Genomic DNA, 18,834 nt, shown 5'->3' with positions numbered 1-18,834 from the left:
CCCCAGAGCCAGATCCTGCCTCGCTCTCACCTGCCTGAGTCTGTAGACCAGCACAGAGAGCTTGGCTGTGGCATGAGCACTGTTTGTTCACATCCTTATGAAAAGTAACAGCTCTGTAGTCTGCAATGTCTTTTTCTGCAGCTGCCCTTGGAGCTTGTACTGCCTTCATACTGAAAAAGGATGCAGCAGAAACACTCACGGTATCCAAACTTACTAAGTTACAGAGTGCACTGGGACACTTTTTTGGTTTCTGTTTCCCATTCCCTTCCTAATGGTTGTTAACACTTAATTCAATGATTGTATAGGTGTTTTTTTAACTTAAATAATCACCATAGTACTGGTTGAGAGAGCTTAGCTCTGAGCAGGGTCAGCAAATCTAAGCCTGGCTTGAGGTATGTGAGGCAGGATTATTTTCTATGGCTGTTTCACCTCTTTTTCTTTAAATCATGTGTAAGTCATGCACTGTGATGAGATCTGACTACAACTCCCTGCAGGCAGCTTTTTTGTTTTTATAGGCTATAAGTGTATTCATAATTTTCTGGAAGCAGGAGCATAGGAAGGTCTGACAGTTCTTGGAGGAGTTTTGCCAAAAGTAACGGGCTGCAGAAAATTTAAACTCTCCAAGGTGAGAGAAAAGCTTCTGACCTGAGTGTAAGCAGGAGTGGAGAAGATAGTGAGAAGCACGAGATCTTGGCAGCACCCATCTCCTCTGTTTCAGGCTGGACACAAACTCTTGTTTTTGACACATGCCAGAGATAAAGTTAGAAAGACAAAATTGCCCTTTCTTCGTGATTCTGTTTAATACTGAATCCAAAATGGCAACAGAATCAAACAGTTCCTGAGAATGGCTTAAGCATCATAACATTACATGCCACTGCCTAGGTCTTCAGGCAAATCTGAAAACAAGTGAAGCCTCAGAATGTTTTTGTCTCCTTTTTATTTTCACTTTTATACAAAAAAGTCTGACAATCACATCAATAAGAACAAGCTGAAGTGTGAACTCTTACAACAATCATATAAGGATTTAAAATACATTGTTATTGCGAACAATAAAGCAATACTAGTTTGCTTTTACTCCTTAAATATCCCCAACGCCAAATTGCTGAGCTTGAAATTCTTGAAAGTCCTCTGGGATGGTGTCTGAAAGCAGGAAAATACAGGAAGGATCAGTCTCCTTACGACTAAAGGAAGAACTTACACTACTTGGTTGCATCTATTTAGGTAAAGCCTGGTCTTTTGTTTACCTGTTCAGAATGAACTGGGACTGCTTGCAGTTTTAGTGTATGCCACTGAAAAGCAGAGGAGCTCACAGGATAGCGCATGCTGCAGTGTCAGTTCAACTGGACTGCTACAATCCTTCAGATGTTTTGGTTTGTTTTTTTTTTTCCCACCAAAAATTTTAGTGGCTTCTGCTGTTACATTTGTGATAGAAAAAGCTGAGCAGAAAGGTGGAAAAAAAATTGATGTCTTGCTTTGTAACCCAGATATGTGCACAGTACCAATTCCTTGATTTCCCAGCTCAACTGGGAAATGCCCATGGCATGAAAAGCCATAAGAGGAAACATTAATCCTCAATGCCAGGACCAGCAGCAAAAACAAATTTAAAGCTGGCAAAGGAAGCTGGAGATGGGTCAGTGTTGTAAGAGTAGCTGTAGTGGTTGATGCTGAGTTTGCAGGGTCTTTTTGCCAGGTGCCAGAACGTGTCACCCAGGCAGCCACAGAGCAAACAGGAGAGCTGAAGCAGCAACTGAGCAGAGTTCAGCAGTGAAGCTGAACTACCTGATTACAACTGTGGTCTGATTCTTTCCACCCTGATGCTGGGCAGGTATCTCTGAACTCAGAAAATGAAATAACTTCATAAACAAATGATATTTGGGGACAAAAAGTGGCAAGTATTCTGCTTTTTTCATCTGTTGGTTTGATAACTTCTTTTTTGAGCACCGAGAATTATTGTTAAGATTTCTTCACAAATGTGAGACCTCAACTGAAGTATGAAAGGGATGCTAGAAGCTCCACAGAATTCCTTAGTGGACTTCACTGAACCACTGCAGTATCTGCAGCAAAGCCGCTGCCTGCTCACTGCCAGGAAAAGTATCTGTAAGTGTATCTTCAGTAAGAGCTCTGAGGCATGCTTTCTGGGAAACCACACACTTTTTCAGACACTACCAAGTAATCTTTAATTGTTTCCATCTGCTTAACTGTCATTCACAAATACCAGCCTGTGCTCAAGTGCTCAGGAGCCAAGGTGCAGAGCTGGGGGCTTTTCTGTACAGCACCTGTGTCCATCACAGACTCAGGTTTGGCTTCCTAGATCCATGGAAAGTGAAGAAACTATGCCAGGTTGGCTGGTAAGTTATTTTACTATAGCTGCCTTGGTCAGTCAGGGAGTGATGCTGAGACAAGGGTCAGCCCCTGATATCTCCACCTGGAGCTAGATCAACTGCTGGTGGGCAGAAATAGCCCAACACAACCAGCTTCTGTGTGAGTGAACAAGACAGGATTTATACAGTATGGTGGGAGATCAGGTCAGAGCTGAGGATTTTGCCCTATGTGGAGAGCCAGCATGCACCCATGGTCTGAGGACTCCACCCTTACAGGCATCTTAGGATCCTGTCCTCTCACAGACAGGAGCAATCAGCAGCACAACAGGGGCAACCAGCAATACACAAACGATCCCAGCAGATCTCCAGATTGGCTTCACCTTGTTTTCAAAGCTTGAGGCACCGTGCATACACGATGACCTCAGTATGTCGTGCATGCACAACTCTCATGGTTGACTGCTTTTAAGTAACATTTCTAATTCACTGATGACAGCAACACTACTTAGTGAGCACAATCTCTGCAGCACAGCAACTGCTCTAAGAAGAGCAGTTGTGGGGTGTTAGTTCTCATCTGGTTGGGCTGCAGTGCCTTTCTGGTGTCAGGGGAGGCATTTAACAGCTGTAAAAAACTTGTAAATGAAAATCAAAGGAAAAGATGCAAGATAGCTTAATTCAAAAGCTGGATTAATGTTCTTTCTGGTAATTTGCTAGAGATTACAAAACAAACAAACAAAAAAAAAAAGCCAAGAACATTACCATTACAGCGATATTTCAGGTTGGACCAGATAATGTTTTCCTGAGAAAAGCAGAAAACTCCAAGCCGTCCTCCACGCATCGTGGTGTCTATAGTTACACCAGAGTCTGCCACCAAGTCAGAGCCTTCGTAAAATCTTGCCCTTAATGAAAACAAACAGAAGCTGTGTTAGGTCTTTTCTAAATCTGCAGCACTTATAAAAGTAGTTTCATTTATCTGCTTTGATTCCAGCCTTCTGCCTGCAGCCAGGCTAGGGAAGTAGAAGAAGCTAAGACATAGCTCCTCTGTGGTAACTGGAGCAATGCTGCACTCAGGAAAAGAGCTCAGCAGAGAAGAGGTTTTCTGTGTTTTGGTGGCTGCTGCTTGATCCTGCCCTCGGTCCTCTATCGTCTACAACCGGTAACTATGGGAGAAACGGAGAGTCAGGTTAGGTCAGCTGAGGAATGCCAGATGGATTTTGTCTCACACAGCATGAAGCTAAGCTATTTTTTTTTTAAATAGGTGAAGTTTCAAACATGCTGCATGGAATCTTAAAGCTGCTTTCCTGACTGTTGGATTTCTTTAAAAATGTTTAGATGATTCATTCCAGGAACAGTTTTGATGATCTGGCACTTTCTTGTTATAAAAACTGTCAGCAAATTCCCAAATAACCCTGGGAATAATTGTGCCCTGCCAAATTTCCAAGCACATGCCCTGTCCTGGGGTTCTGAGCAGGACCACACTGCAGCCAAGTGAACTATCACAGCACCAGCTGTACCACATCCTTGGCCTCTGGATACCAGCAAACAGCTCAATGGACAATGAACCTGGAGGGTCCTGCTTTGGGCAAGGATATCGCTGTGTTAGGAGCCAGCGTGACATGCAAGAAAACAGTGGGTGGTGAAGGGAAAGAAAGTTCCTATGTCTTTTCATAAAATAAGAAAATAATTCCTGTTATGCTTATTTCCTGATTTGCTGAGGCAGAAGCTGAATGAATAGAGCTTGTTGCTCACTCGAGTGCCGTTTTCCTAGATGTCCTTGTAGCCTTGGAAAATCTCTGTAAGACACATTATGGTCTGTGGCATTAGGCCGAAATAGACAACAGCAAGATGTGGGCAGCGTTGGCAGAGGTTCACTTCAGGCCTGCCTGAAGGATTTTGTGATACTAACAGGGCTCCTATCTTCAGCTGCAAGTCAGTTAAGCAGGCTAGAGAGACTGCAACCACAGGCAGACAACTGCTTGGGAAGCAGCTTCGTGAACATCTCGATCTAAAGGAAATGCAAAAATCTGCCACCCAGTGGCTAGGACACAGTCATTGACAATACCAACATTCTTAATCCACTACAGCTAAAAGTCAGGCACACCCACTCCACTGATGATGTGCACCAGAAAATGGAATTATAATAGCACCAACTTTGTGCATTTCAATTGCAGAGTGATGACTGTTTGAAGAACAATCCAGTTTCCTGTGTTTATTCTATCACAAGTTTGCAAAATCTGTGCTAAGAACGCTATAGCGGTTTTTTTGCAGCTTTATTTTTTCAGAATCAAACTCTTCAGAATGATTGTTTCTAAATAACTGCTCTTTCTAAATTAAAAAAAATAAGACTAGTTTGAATGTAGTTGTACTTAACAAATAAACTTTCTCAGCACATTCTCTGTGACCTCAAATCATCGTGATTACTAATCTTAGGAGCGCAGCCATGGAATGGACAGCTTTGATTACATATTCTGTGATAACAGCCCTAAAACTACTAAAATTACAATTCAAACTAAAATATCAACATTAAGACATTTTAAAATGTCTTTTGAGGAAACAAGGTATCATAGCCATGAAATGGTCTGGTAGTGCTGGGCAGTTAAAACAAAGATGGTAAAAACATCAATTACAAAACACTTAGCTTGCAATTGTCTGCCCTAGGAAAAGAATTGCAGGTGGAAGTTCACAATTGTAACCCCTTACAGCTTCCTAACTGCAAAGCACAGACACCATAGATTTTCAGATCATTTAAGAAGTGTTGAGAAACAACAGTTTAAGCAGACATATATCTGTACTCACCTTATCTATTCTTTACTCTTACCTGATGTACCCAATCTGGGGTCTGTGCTGCAAGAACCAGCGGTAGGAGACTTTGTCTTTCCACCCCACATTTCGAGGGTCTTTCCACAGCAGCCTCACCTGGTCACTGGTGTCCCCTGTGTGCCAGAGGGAGTTGCGCAGGTGCTCACCTGGGCCTGTCTTTGATTTCACAGCCTGCAGAAATACATTTTTCAAGTACTGACAACAGAGAAATGTAACTTCCAGCAGCACTAAGTCTTCTGTAGTGGAGAGATCTGCAAAAGCACCCTCCTTCCCACTCACAAGCCCACAATTTCTTTGGTAACTGCAGCCACTGCTTACATAGAAAAATAATCAAATACCCAGGACCAAGGAGAAGCTGGCAATGTGACAAATAGAGCAGGGACTAAATACTCCAGTTGATGGACAAAGGACTGTCAATAAAAACCCTTAAGAAACTGTGCTGATTAAACAGGCTGAGTGACAGCTGTCTGACAACAGTTTTGGTACGCAGTGTGGGGAAAGGAAAGCAGCTGAACATCACTGCCAACACGCAACATGATGACTTTGCCAAAGGCAGAAGGGCCAATGCCTGGCATGAAGGCTTAGCCCACAGCCAGGCTGTAATGACCACTGCACCCCCAGCTAGGATGCACGAGCATACCTTCAGCTGAATGCCAGGCTCTGCAACAGCTCTGAAGGGAGTTGCTTGCCAGTACGTCTGTTCGGTCTGTTTCCACATTACTACATAAAAGCTAGAGCTGTCTTGATAGCCAAAAATAAAACCAGCGTAGTCGTCATCTGTCACTGTGTTCACATGGAAAGTGCCCTCGAAGTCAACACCATTAAAAGCAGTGTAACCTAAGGAGATGCAGGGTTAAAACCAAGTCTGCAGAAAAAGCCTTCACATGCTACTTGATTTTCTGCTATAAATCTTGAATCTCAGAAGAGCACACATACCAACAGCAAGGCCAGGATCACTGTTCATAGTCTGCACAATTTCCATGCCCTGAAAGATTAAATTCAGGGTGGTTAGTGTGCATGACGAGCTGGGTTGGCTAAGGCTGGCAGCCTCTTCTGGCCTCCTGCTAGCACCCCCTCCATGCCTTTCCTCTCTATGCTCATAACATGTCTGTAACACTTGCCGCTCTGAATTAAAAAGAAAGCTACAATCAAATCCTCATATTTCACCTGCTTGTGTGCACAGAGTTGGGAATGATTTTTCTTTTCCTGGAGGACTGGACTTAGTTTTCTTTCCCTCCCTGCCCCAATTATTCTGAAATCACTGACTCTGGGCCAGGATTGGAGATGAGATGGAAAAAACAAATGGGAGATGAGGACTTTTGCAGGGCCTCGCTCACAGAATTTCATCACTGTTCAGGATTAAACTGACTGCCAGGACTAGGCAAAGGAAGGTTTCTTATACATTTCAGCTGGTTTGGCAGAAATTTTAACAGTGGGAGTGAAATGTCCATTTCTCGTGACTGAAAACGTTTCCCTTCTGAAGACTAAAATGTGTTAGTATAAGCAATATTTATTGGACTTCATTTAGGAGCAGATGCTCTCCTATACAGCAAGTCAGACTTTCAAACTCTAGAAAGTACTCTTGAAATTTTACGATGTCATTAGTATTTGCGCTGTATTTGACTTCTAGCAGCAGTGTAACACTTCTAGAACTAGTTAGCCTACAGTTATTTTAGTTCATTACAGAGTCCAAGAATTGTAGGGGTTTGAAGGAATCCCTGGAGATCACTTAGTCCAACTCCCCTGCAAAAGTAGCATCAAGCTTCAAGTTACTGTGCTCTGAGGGAAAACTGTTCCACTGTTAACACCTATACAAGAGTCAACAAAACAGCAGCTTCCACTTCTCATTCATTTACAAGAGGTTTGACAAGTACAGAGCTTTTCAAATGTTCTTTCTTGGACACATGAGAAAAAAAACATGTATTTTTACCTGGTTTAGAACCACCCAGTTGGGGTCAATCTGAGCATCTCCCTCTGGGTCCAACACCACGGTCTGATAGGCCCTGAAGTCCGTCAGGGTGATCTCTGCGTTCTCAGGGCAGACATCGATCCGATCAATTACTGTATCCTGGTCAAAATCAGACTCGCACACATCCCCAACTCCATCACCTGCACACATCAGAGAAGCGAGAGTAAACTTACAGTTTAGTAAACTTACGGCAGCAAGTAGTCACACTGACATAGCTGCTGAACCTGGATGTCCAAGGAGCGGGCAGAGTTTCTGTCCTGACAGCTAGTGTCTGCAGATGGGACATAAGGAGCTCTGCCTTGGCCCATGGGTACCGGCATGCACATAGCAACCATGCAGTTTCAGTCAGCGTATGTGCTGGGGAAGGATGTGGTGTGCAACTACCAAAACCACTCCTGAAGGCGTGACTTACCATTATCATCTTCCTGCCCTGGGTTGGGGACTAGCCTACAGTTGTCAGGGCCTGGAGGCAAGAGATCTGGAATGCCATCATTATCATCATCCTCATCACACTCATCACCCAGCCCGTCCTTATCTGTGTCCAGCTGGGAGCTGTTGATAATGGTGGGGCAGTTGTCTGTGCTATCCTGGTGCCCATCACCATCACTGCAAGCACAGAGACAAAAAGAAAAAGAGGCATCAGCTCCCACCTCTGCATAGGGAGAACACCTGAATGGGATATCCACGAGAGGCACCCTAGGAGCTTGGGAAACTGAAGAGGGGGGACACCATAACCTGGTATCACTGGGGTGGCTGGGCAGCAAGGAGACAAGGAGGCTGTAAAATAAGCTGGCAGAAGATGTAAAGCTAGGCCTAAAGCTATAAAAATACCTAGATAAGGAAATAAAAGGAAGCCTTACAGGGAGTGGGGAAAGGTACCCAGGATCCCACATGACATTTACTCTTTAACGAGTGTGTGCTTCCAGTACCTATAGTGTCACCAATCAGAAGTCACAAAGCTGACACAACAAGGGGTCAATGGCAAGCATGTCCATTTTCCACACGTTTTTTTGGAGCTCATGAATCTTTAACTGTGAGTTTGAGAGAAATCCATGGGAGCATCTGCACAAGCCCCAGAAATCAGACTTGTTTAAAAATAAGCAACGGTGTTAGACTGCAGCATGCTAAATTTTGTTATGTTACTTTTCGCTAAGAGACCACACAGTAAGGAGGTAAGTACTGCAGCTCCCACATGCCACACCAACTCATGGTGCCATCAGCTGTGAAGTAGCGAGGTACACAGTAGGGGGACACAGACTATAGCAAAAAGTTCAGGAAGGCTTGGAGTGACTGCCTTGTTTCTCAATTTATATGCTTAAGTATATCCTAATAACTGAGGAGGAGGAATAGAAAAAAAAAAGGCTTTCACTTCTTGTTTTCAATGTGTATGTGTATACATATATATATACATACACACACATATATATATACACACATATTGAAAACATACGTATATATATAAATACATATTTTATATATATATATGTTTTATAAATATATATATTTTTTTAACGCAAGAAACATGACAATTATTGTGTTTCTAGTACTGGGGATGCACAAGTCTGATGAGATTTTATTCCCCAGGGGAGCTATAGGGGCAGTTTACTTCAGATCTATGCCAAGAGTTACAGCAGTGTCCTGAAGTCAGATGTGTTTTATACATACATCATAACCAAAATGATTTCTGTAAAGCGTGGATGTTTCCCTTCAGTAGCTTTTTGCACATGCAGCAGCACTACAGTTTACAGGTATCCATATTCCCACCTGTTTTTCCCCCAATAAAAGCGGGGGCTAAAATTTTAGGTAAGAACAACCAATGCCTGCAAGCTCTTAGGGTGAAATGCAGTGAGGACTGTATACACCTATCTATTACTGCATGGCTAACCTCAGGTCTATGTGGTCTAACAGAAGACGTTTCCTATACACTAGTTAGGTTTCAGGAAAGAACAAAATGTTCTTCTTTGAAAACAAGAAATAAGCAAGGCCTATCTACTTAAAACAGTTCCCAAACAATGGGGGCCCTCATCAGCTACTACACCAAGACTGGGAAAGCTCCTAGCAGACATGGTGAAGTAGGTTCCCCTGTACTCGCCACCCTGGACCACAGCACCACCAATGCCTACAGAGTGAGACTTTGCAGTTTGGCTGTGTCAGTTCTGGAATGAGCATTTCTCTGCTACCCCCAGATTGTGCTCTGCAGAACATGCTTCCAGCCAGGCAGAAGGCAGTTTGTCACAGCACGTGGTCTCCTGAACATGAAGGCTGCAGATGAGCCTTGTCACTCTTGCTGTACTAAAGCAAAGGGTTGTATTTGAAAACGATAATAAATAATAAAATTATGAAAATTGTTCTTATGGAAAAACACATACCTCTTAAATGTGAAACTTCTGCTAAAGCATAAAAAAAAGGATGAAAAATAAAGAAAAGCAGAAAAAAGCAAGCTCCCTCACTAAGAAGCTCTGAGCAGTGCTCTGAGTTTTACAGGGAGAAAATTGTTATGAATGTCTTTTCCACAGGAACTAACAGGAAGTATGTGTGAACATGGGGCTAGGGGTAAAGGGCTCCTTTACTGTACTGCTGCAGGAAAGTGAAACAACAAGGCTTACAAATCACAATGTTGGGGTTTCTTTTGGAAATTGTATTCTTCTTAAAAGGTACTGAAATAAAATCCAGTCTCATATGAAGAATAACAACTCTCCAGGAATCACTACCATGCTTCGGCTCAAGAATAGCCCTTCCACTTCCCTTCTGTTGCTATGGTCCATGATACAGCATACCTGTCCTGATTGGTATCACAAGAATCTCCAACCAGGTCATTGTCAACATCTGACTGCAAAAGAAAACAGAGGTAGTTCCCATATCAGCTGCAGAAAGCATCTATTAAAATGGCAACAATAAAACATAAGTAAATCAAATGCAATTAAAATGAGAGCATGGAAAAACATTTGTTTTGTAAAACCTACTTCCCTCTTTGCATCTTACTTCTTACCAAAAAGTCTGCTTTGTTACAGAAAAAAAACAGAATGATGAATAAGCAGATTTAAATTGGATTGGAATAGCTTCCAAAAGAGGTGAAATGCAAGTAAAATTCCTCAGTTTCTAGAGATACATACCACACATTTTTAACCTAGGCTGATTCCTTAAGTGAACAAATTTCTCTAAAGTTTCCAGCGTAAGTTAGTTACAAAGGGTTTCATCAGAAGTTAAAAGTGTCACACTGACTTCTTACGTACAAGCAATGAAAGTTTTGCTAAGTAAGGATTAGGTCCTCATGAAAGAAATACTGACTGTAACTAAATCACACCACTGTGGGAGTGTGGCAGTGGACTCTGTCAGACTGGGGCAGGCTCACATGAAGAGTGGAAGACACTGGTGACAGTGCTAGGGAAGCAATGCTAGCAACATCCAAAGATACAAGAATATGCCTGCTGGTTTCCCTTTTCAATGCTAGGAGCATGTGAATCTCTGCAAAACCCTCCTGAATACCTACTGTCAGAAGAGAAACACCGTCTGCATGGGCTGCCTCATTGTCTTAGATCTTTCTGATCTCAGCAGTCCTTCTCCTTAAATGTAAATGTTTATTCCTTCTGCCTGCTAACCTGATTTGGATTGCTGACTGTAGGACAGCTGTCACAGGCATCACCAACACCATCATTGTCCTTGTCCTCCTGGTCATGGTTGGGGATCCTCTGACAATTATCTAAAAGGTTCTTAATACCTAGAAAAAAGTGAACAGGATATTAGTTTAAAAAAAATCAGCATCAAGAATAGAAAATACATTGCTCCTTTTCAGTAACTACTTAATCCTGCAATGACATTAAAGATCTGCACAGCAAATCTTTTGTATGTGTTTCCATTTATTTAATCACTGTTAGAAACATCTTGCTGAAGAACAGTTTTCAATCCAATCATACATCCCTCATTAGTTACACACACTTCACTGTCTCGTTCCGTGTCACATTATAGGATGAAATATTTTATCTTCATTACTACACCTGAAAGACAGTGACTTTTCTTCTTTCAAGACTCCTACAGCAATGGACATAATACATCACATAGCCCATAAGCATTTGACAGAGGCAGCAGCTGGATAATCTAGGGCACATTAGCACCTTTAAGGGGTTACTGAATGACCAATAATCTCAACTTAAACCAAGTTTTGTTCCATGCTTATCTGTTATAAAGTGTTTGGCACTTCAGATGAAGGCTAAAAGACATAAATTGATCTAAAAGAAAATTACTTAAAGCAGAGATTTCATGAAAAAGGGCAAAGTGTAACATGACAGGAGCTGTTGACAGAAAGCTGTTATAATACACAATAATTTCTGGGTAAATTTCAAGAATATCAGAGAAGTTGTAAGCGAAGAGTTACCAACCATCTCCATCCATGTCATCATCACAAGCATCTCCTTTCCCATCACCATCTGTGTCCCTCTGGTCATTATTCAGGACACTGCGGCAGTTATCACAGGCATCTCCAAAGATATCTTCATCGCTATTTCTCTGGTTAACATTGGGAGTCAAGACACAGTTATCCTGCAAGAGGCACAGATCCAGATCAGATATAATGGAGCCATGAATACTGCACTCCCACTTCAGTGAGCCATTTGATATTTTACAAAAACATTAGCTCTGGACCAGATTTCACTACCTCTCTCAGAGCTTTGCTGTGTTCTACACACCGCAGGAACACTAAACATGAACACTGAGAACCATAAAGATTTATGCATAACTTTGACAGCTGATTCTCATTTTGGATGGGTCCACATAAGTAACCTGCATCTCAGCAGCATTTGTCAAGGTCTGTAAATGTTCTCAATGAAAGGTGATGGCCCTCTTCATGTACAGACTCAAAATAAAGCTAAAACACTTGGAAAATTACAATCTGAACTTCTGTTCTGATATATTCTAATGTCCCCACATGGAAATCTCTTTCAGAATGTGATCCAAAGCTTTTTCAAGTTACTGGCAAATCCACTGTCTACAGGTTTTGTATCTCCCATTAATTGTGCTGTCCTGTCAAACTGCTCTTAAAAAGAAAGTTAGTAATATAAGTAATGTACCTAAAGGTCATGTTAAGGGACAACGAAAGAGGGACATAAGTTCTGTGAATAAAAAGCTGTAGAATTTGATGCTAACACATAATAATGGAGCATATGCAGGTGGGACTTAAGGCTGGTTGGGCAGCCTTAGTTGTTTCTTTTTGTATGTCTTTTTTTTTTTTTTTTTTTTGGTATTATAAATGGATGTCTTATATTTAAAAAAAAAAAAAAAAAGAAAGAAAGTGGGATTTAAAAAGCTGCTGACAGTAAACTGTATTGAATATTTGGCAAATAGAACTAGATTCCAAACTGACTGCCTACTGCAGTAATTTGAGATCCTTCTGTCTGCACAGACTCCTGTACCCCAGTGTGTACAGAGTACCTGCTCATTGGGAATGCCATCTCCATCTGCATCTTCATCACAGGCATCTCCAATCCCATCATCATCAGCATCTTCTTGTCCAGAGTTTGGTACAAACCTACAATTGTCCTAAAGAAGAAGAGAGACATGTTAGGTGTACTGTGAGACGAAGTTATTAAAATTATGAAAGTATCTGATTTGGTATTATTCTTTTAATTAAATGAGATAGAATTTATTCTCAGGAGTTCATTAACTTGAAAAAAGATGAATACATATTGTCACACTTCTTATGTTCCTCTTCACCCCCTATGTCTCAGAATTAGTAGAGCATTAAGAAAGAATTTCTTACCTTCCTGCAGCTTTCAGCAGGGCAAGAGAGCTCTTCATTAGGGTAGCCATCAATGTCAACATCTTTTCCACAAATATAACCATCACCAGCCCAGCCAATGCCACACTATCAATAAAACAAGGCAGTACTACCAAAACATTAATAGATCAATGCAGTAATATCAACTTTGAAAATACTAATATGCAGGAGGCATAAACAGGCATTGTAGTATACTGAAATACACCTTAGCATCTCCCAGTGTGAGAAGAAAAACTGTAATTCAAGCTCTCTGTATCTGGGAACAGCTAGAATAAGCTAAGGTTTTGTTTTAAATGGACTGTCTGGCTGCAACACTTCATGATTTCAGCAGGAGTTACACATTTCCTACAGTAATCAACAGGAGTCAGTTTTGGTTCTTTACCTGCAGTTCGAAAAAAGAAATGCTGCATCAAGGCAGAACATGCACATAGCACCTCAGCAAGGGACCAAGAATCAGCTGGATGTTTTATTCAGTAGCTCAAGAATACACCATTGATCAGAGGATATTATAATAGAAAACTGTTCTGACAGTTACTGAGTTTGCATTGGCATAACAAGTACATCAGTGCACAAGTTCCTCCTAGCCAATGACATAGGTATGATTCAAAGCAAACCTGAAACTGAACATAAACACAGAGAAATGCATGTGGCCTCTCCTGAAAACAAGGACTTGCCTGTACAAGTATCTAGGTATCTTTCATTACTGCATGGACTTAATATAGCCTCATTTCGTCTTTGAAAAAGATGGCCATATAAAATGAGACCAAAGCAAGCACCAGCAAAAGCATGTACTGCATCCAAATGTAGGGCATGGGATTAGACCCTCCCCCCCCGCCTTGCAACCTCAAAAAAACTACAAAATACAATTAGACTGGTATAATAAAGAATCATATGCCACTTAGTGCCCTGCTGCTCCCAGGGAAGGAAAGCACAACGCAGTCTATACTGTACATAAAATCTGTGATCTCATTTGGAAACCTATCATCTCTATCAGCAGACAAATACAAGCACTGGGGGTATGCTGACAAAATCCCTAGTTATGGCTATGCAGCTAAAAACCCTCCACTCAGTAGAGCACCAAGAGAGGGAATTGCCCTTGGGATGCATTCTGTACATCGACACTTGTGAGTCACAACTGCAGTCATTAGAAAGGATCTCTGGGGATCACATAGTCCAACCCCTCTGCTAAAGCAGGCTCCCAGCAGCAGGTTGCAGAGAGAGTCCTTTCCAAGGAGAATGCAGAAGGTCTATAAAAACCATTCCCAAAAAATCGTAATCACACAAATGTATGCAGCTCATGCAGCAAATATGGCACATGAGTATGGCTGCCTTATAGAAGAGATGCAGGAGGGAAAAAAATTGCAGGATAGACCCAGTTTGGTTATTTTCATAACTGGTCTGGGCCAGTGTGCTGCAGTTTGGATACTCAACTGTAAGGATATAATGACCACAGAGTCTTGCTCACTTTCAGCTGTTATTCATTGTACAAATGAATGAATTTATGAACTCACAATACATGTCACCTCTCCTCGCCTTTCCTCAATACACCGGGCATGGACACTGCATGGATTGAGGGCTCGACTTCTGCAGCTTCTCTCAGCCTGGCACCCCTTGATTTGGTCGCCTGTATATCCTGATTTGCACTGGCCACAGCGATAAGAGCCCTGTAAGAACAAAATGTTACTAGCAAGCCCCTTTTAACAGACTTTTTCTTTTTAAAGCAAGTGTGTGAGCAAGACTCATGTCACGCTGCTCACGCTGTGCAAATTCGTTCACTAAGGCTTCCTGCCCTGTGAACAGATTTTCACACAGAAATCAGGTTTTTCTCCCACACTACAAACTCTAAAATAAGCTGAACTCACACCTGTCAAGATCAGTTTTTTGTTTAGCCAAAGAAAAGTCTTGCAGCAACAACAGGTTCCAGATGATGCATTGTTTCCACCAGTATCACTATAAGGTAATTCCAAGTGGTCAAAACTTTGTGTAAAAATTCTAAGCAGCTTCTATTTATTCAGATTCGAAGCTCTTCTTTCAGTGTAAGGCTGATCTAACTGCTTATCTAAGCTGAATTGGGTACAATAATCACAGAAAATCAAGAAAGTTCATCTTATATTTACTCCATTATTATTTTTTAATTTAGATGCTTTTAAGCCAATATGAGATAAATCATGTTCTTCAGAAAGGAATTCAGGAGTTGAAGCCTCATTTACATTGTAGTAAAACATCCATGCAACCTTTTTCAGTGGTTTACCTAGAAGCACAAATACATTTTTATGAATTGTATTTGTACAACTCTTAGGAAAAAAAAAAACCCACAACACATAGAAGCCAAAGAATCTCAGTTTGTGCTCAGATAATCACAATAAAGGATACAACTCAACTTCCAACTCAACTTTCCAACTCAAGATACTTTTGATTCCAAGAATAATTACTTCTCTCAAAGAAAAGCAGTGGACGGATCTTCAACAAACTCAAGCCTTTGTGAAATTAAGGTGCTCCAGACAAATTCACTCTTCCCACATAAAGTCTACTGGGATGTCCCAGTCCAGCATTACAGAGAGGAATTTACAACTCAACCGGGCAACTTCTGTCTTGTGTCCCTAAATTTGAACTCTGTGCCATCTGCATACTTCAGTCTGAAACATATATAGATGACTGAATCTCTGACACGATCGCATGATCACTGACTATGCAAACAGCATCACTTTTATAAAATGTAACAGTCTACATGTTTCCTAATTGACACCATGGTTCAGAATCTGCTAAATTTTCTCAGTATATTCTGCCTCTATCAAGCCCTGGTATGCATTAAACCCGCCTTCAGGGCAGCTTTTCCAGACCAAATTCTTTTTAAAAGAACACAGGAGCAAAAATCCACATGCTGATGTTTGACAGTTAGTGGGCCTCTTTTTGACCTGTGCTAACCAGACCTGACAGCATCTAGAATAAGGTTAGTCATGCAGTACATGTAACATGCAAGAGACGCAATCCAGACACCAGAATACCTGTGCATAGAGACAAACTTACTGAGCAGAATGCAGTCCTAGAAACACTGTTTGCAGGGAAACACACCACATGGAACACTGCTGGCAGCCTCAACAGTATTTGGTCACAAAACAGGACTCTGTTTTAACCTGCAGGTTATTTTAAAACCCTTTCCTGTTACTAACAAAGTCTGCTCTATGCAGTCAGGTGTAGCAGAAAAAAAACAACTGACAGTAGCATAAGTGAAGTGAAAGGTCCACATTGCTTTATAGCACTAAAATGTTTATACACACAGTCTATTTGATCCTAACATATTTCAAACTCTTTCTACTTGTTGGATTTAATATCCACCCGTATTAAATGTGCTTTATTAATTGCAGCTCTCCTTTTCTCCATGATTATATAGAGCAATACCTAATACTATATAAATATCCTTATGAAGTGGAGATTTCCTAAATGAAAGCTTGTTGAGAAAGCTTATTTGCAACAGTTCCTTGTGGGAAAAGATCAAAGGAAGGAAAGATTAAGTTTTTGAAAAGAGGTTCCTTGCCACAACACGCCCATAAGTACAAGTAACTGGAGGATGTGGAAAGAAGAGTTATTACCAGTCCTCATGGCAAGCGATGCGTATACACACAAATGCCAGATCAAGTATTGAGTATTTTGTTTTTATACACAAAAAGGGGCAGAGATTCTTTGGTTTAGATGCAGCCAACAAGCAGAATATATTATTCAGTTCTTCAATGAGAAGCACAAATCCAATTCTAGCCTCAAGGAATTTTAAAACAATCATTTAAAAAAAAAAAAGTCAGAAATGAAAAACTGCTTACCAAAGTGTTTATGCAATGAGAATTTGGAACACAGATTCCATGCCCACCATTCTGACATTCATCAATGTCTAAGCAGACCTAGCAATAAAACAAAACAACGTAATAAAAAACAGGCCAGCTTGAGATCTAAGTCTGAAGAAAAGCCACAGAAGTTTAAGTCTAGAGAAGTGCCACAGTCTCTTCCAGGAACCACTTCTAGAATGGCAGACATGTCCACTTCCTTAATTTTTAGACAAGTTTCCAAACACTTATAAATTTAGAAAAGATACTGTGAGATACACAGAATTTCCACACTATTCCTAACTATTAAACTTTTAATACACCAAAGCAAGAAAATACAATTTTAGATCTTCTAAGGTTATCGTGGAATGACCACAACATAAATAAATACAATACTGATACACAGTTAACATAAACTATCACCATGCAATGGAAGTTACTGCAAGGATACTGTCTTTCACCTGCTTGTTGTTCTTGGCATAGCTGAGTCCTACTCCTTGCAAAGTTTGTCCTGTATATCCTGGGGGACAGGTCTCACAACGGAAACCTGGAGCAGTATTCACACAACGCACTCCAGGGAAGCAGGGGCTGTAATGACACTGCAAGGGAAAAAAAAAATAGGAAAAAAAATATCAAATGAGCACTTGTTTGTACTTCAGTAATGTCCAGACTCTGACTGTGCACACAGACCTCTCAGTCAACCTGCCCAGGTAATATTACATGCAAATGTCTGAATGTTCTTCTACGTTCTGTCAAAAAGCTGACTTGCAGAGAAAAGTTTCAGGTATGTTTGACTCCAGCTGGTCTTCAGCTAACTCTGTAATTTAAATAACACAATCTTTCATTCTTTCATTTTTGCCTGTAGTTGGTGCTCTGAGCTCTGATTCTCATTCTTCCTTTTGCTAGGAAGGCTAATCTCCTTTGGAGACAAGAATGTAACTGGAGGGGCTCAGACACTATCAGGAAAGCAGCAAGTTCACAACCCACGAATGGTCTTGAAATTGTGTTTTGTACACACAGAAGCAGCAGTGGCATTTTCTTTTGTTTGCATTTGGGCACATCTCATAGTCAGAAGTAAACCAAATACAATGTACAAGCCAGATGAAGAGGCCTGTGGCAGTGGCACCCACACATTTCTAGACCAGAAGCCAACAGGCAACCCTCAGCACTTCTACCAAAATACCACGCACTCACAGCACCAGCCTTAGACTAAAGACATTATTTAGTTCACTGCCTTGTGTGGTTCTACAGAATGGTTTTAATCCATTTCAGTGGCCTTGTGGGTGCCAGTTTAGGAACTACATCCCTGTACTGCTGCCTCTCAAGTATCAACAGTAGCCACTAAGTAGCATCTGTGGAAGTACTGAAAACATTAACACATCATCACACTGCTTATGGCTTAGAGACAGCACATAAGAAACACAGAAACAATTTAAAAAAACGTTTAAAAGAATGTGTCTTTCCACCTTCATAATTAACAAAAAGAAAAAAAAAAAAAATTCTAAAATGAAGGCAGAACATGCCAGAGCACATTCACAAACAACAGACATGAAACTTGTGCAATTACTGACAAGTAACTGAGCATACAATTCAACGGAATTATGTCTGCAATTAGCATAGAAAATTATTTAATGTGGATTTTTTATTGTATCCAGGAGAGGGCACTCAAATTACATCATGAACAGAGCAGAGCTGCAGCTCAGAATACAGGCTATGAAAGTAATGTCTTCAAGATGGTAAAGAAGGGAGCTTGCTGCAGATATTTTAACAGCCTTTGAAAGAATGACAGTAGCTCTTAAAGAAACCTAGAAGCTTCCTCGCTTCTGTAGAATTCTTTAAGAGCAGCTTCTTAAATGCCAATTTTTATGAAGTACAGAAATAGTTCGTTCAGTAGAAAGCTGAAGAGATTCCCAGAAAACCTTCAAAAATAAATGACTTTACTTATAGCCTCAGCTAACCCAGGAAAACAAGTAATATGACAGAGACCCTTTTATTAGGCAACAAAAGGCTACTGCCATTTATTATCTCTTTTCTCATTCTGCTTACATAAATGAAAATCCAGTTGCTACAGGAACTATTTTCCGGTGAACAAAATGCAAAAAACAAGTTGTCATTTGAGTAGCAGTGTCCACATGCAGTGTG

General features: G+C 40.9%; 1 protein-coding gene across 1 annotated transcript in view; it reads right to left on the bottom strand.

Moving 5' to 3' along the window:
- Positions 1–938: 938 nt before the first annotated feature.
- THBS4 (thrombospondin 4) overlaps positions 939–18,834 on the bottom strand; it is a 38,065-nt gene continuing 20,169 nt past the window's right edge. The window contains exons 8-22 of the mRNA XM_042875219.1: positions 17,154–17,291; positions 16,693–16,770; positions 14,389–14,541; positions 12,860–12,964; positions 12,532–12,639; positions 11,484–11,643; positions 10,707–10,825; positions 9,885–9,937; positions 7,520–7,713; positions 7,069–7,247; positions 6,075–6,123; positions 5,779–5,975; positions 5,137–5,309; positions 3,078–3,217; positions 939–1,140 (exon numbers count right to left, since the gene is read on the bottom strand). Of these exons, the coding sequence (XP_042731153.1) occupies positions 1,079–1,140; positions 3,078–3,217; positions 5,137–5,309; positions 5,779–5,975; positions 6,075–6,123; positions 7,069–7,247; positions 7,520–7,713; positions 9,885–9,937; positions 10,707–10,825; positions 11,484–11,643; positions 12,532–12,639; positions 12,860–12,964; positions 14,389–14,541; positions 16,693–16,770; positions 17,154–17,291 (1,908 nt within the window). The 3' untranslated portion in view covers positions 939–1,078. The remainder of the gene's footprint in view (positions 1,141–3,077; positions 3,218–5,136; positions 5,310–5,778; positions 5,976–6,074; positions 6,124–7,068; positions 7,248–7,519; positions 7,714–9,884; positions 9,938–10,706; positions 10,826–11,483; positions 11,644–12,531; positions 12,640–12,859; positions 12,965–14,388; positions 14,542–16,692; positions 16,771–17,153; positions 17,292–18,834) is intronic.

This window comes from Lagopus leucura, unplaced genomic scaffold (assembly GCF_019238085.1).
Source record: "Lagopus leucura isolate 7727_CA_CO unplaced genomic scaffold, USGS_WTPT01 Super-Scaffold_100014, whole genome shotgun sequence".
In the NCBI taxonomy this organism is placed as follows: Eukaryota; Metazoa; Chordata; class Aves; order Galliformes; family Phasianidae; genus Lagopus; species Lagopus leucura.
The sequence above is the reverse complement of the archived record's forward strand: the minus strand, read 5'-3'. Positions and strand labels throughout refer to the sequence as shown.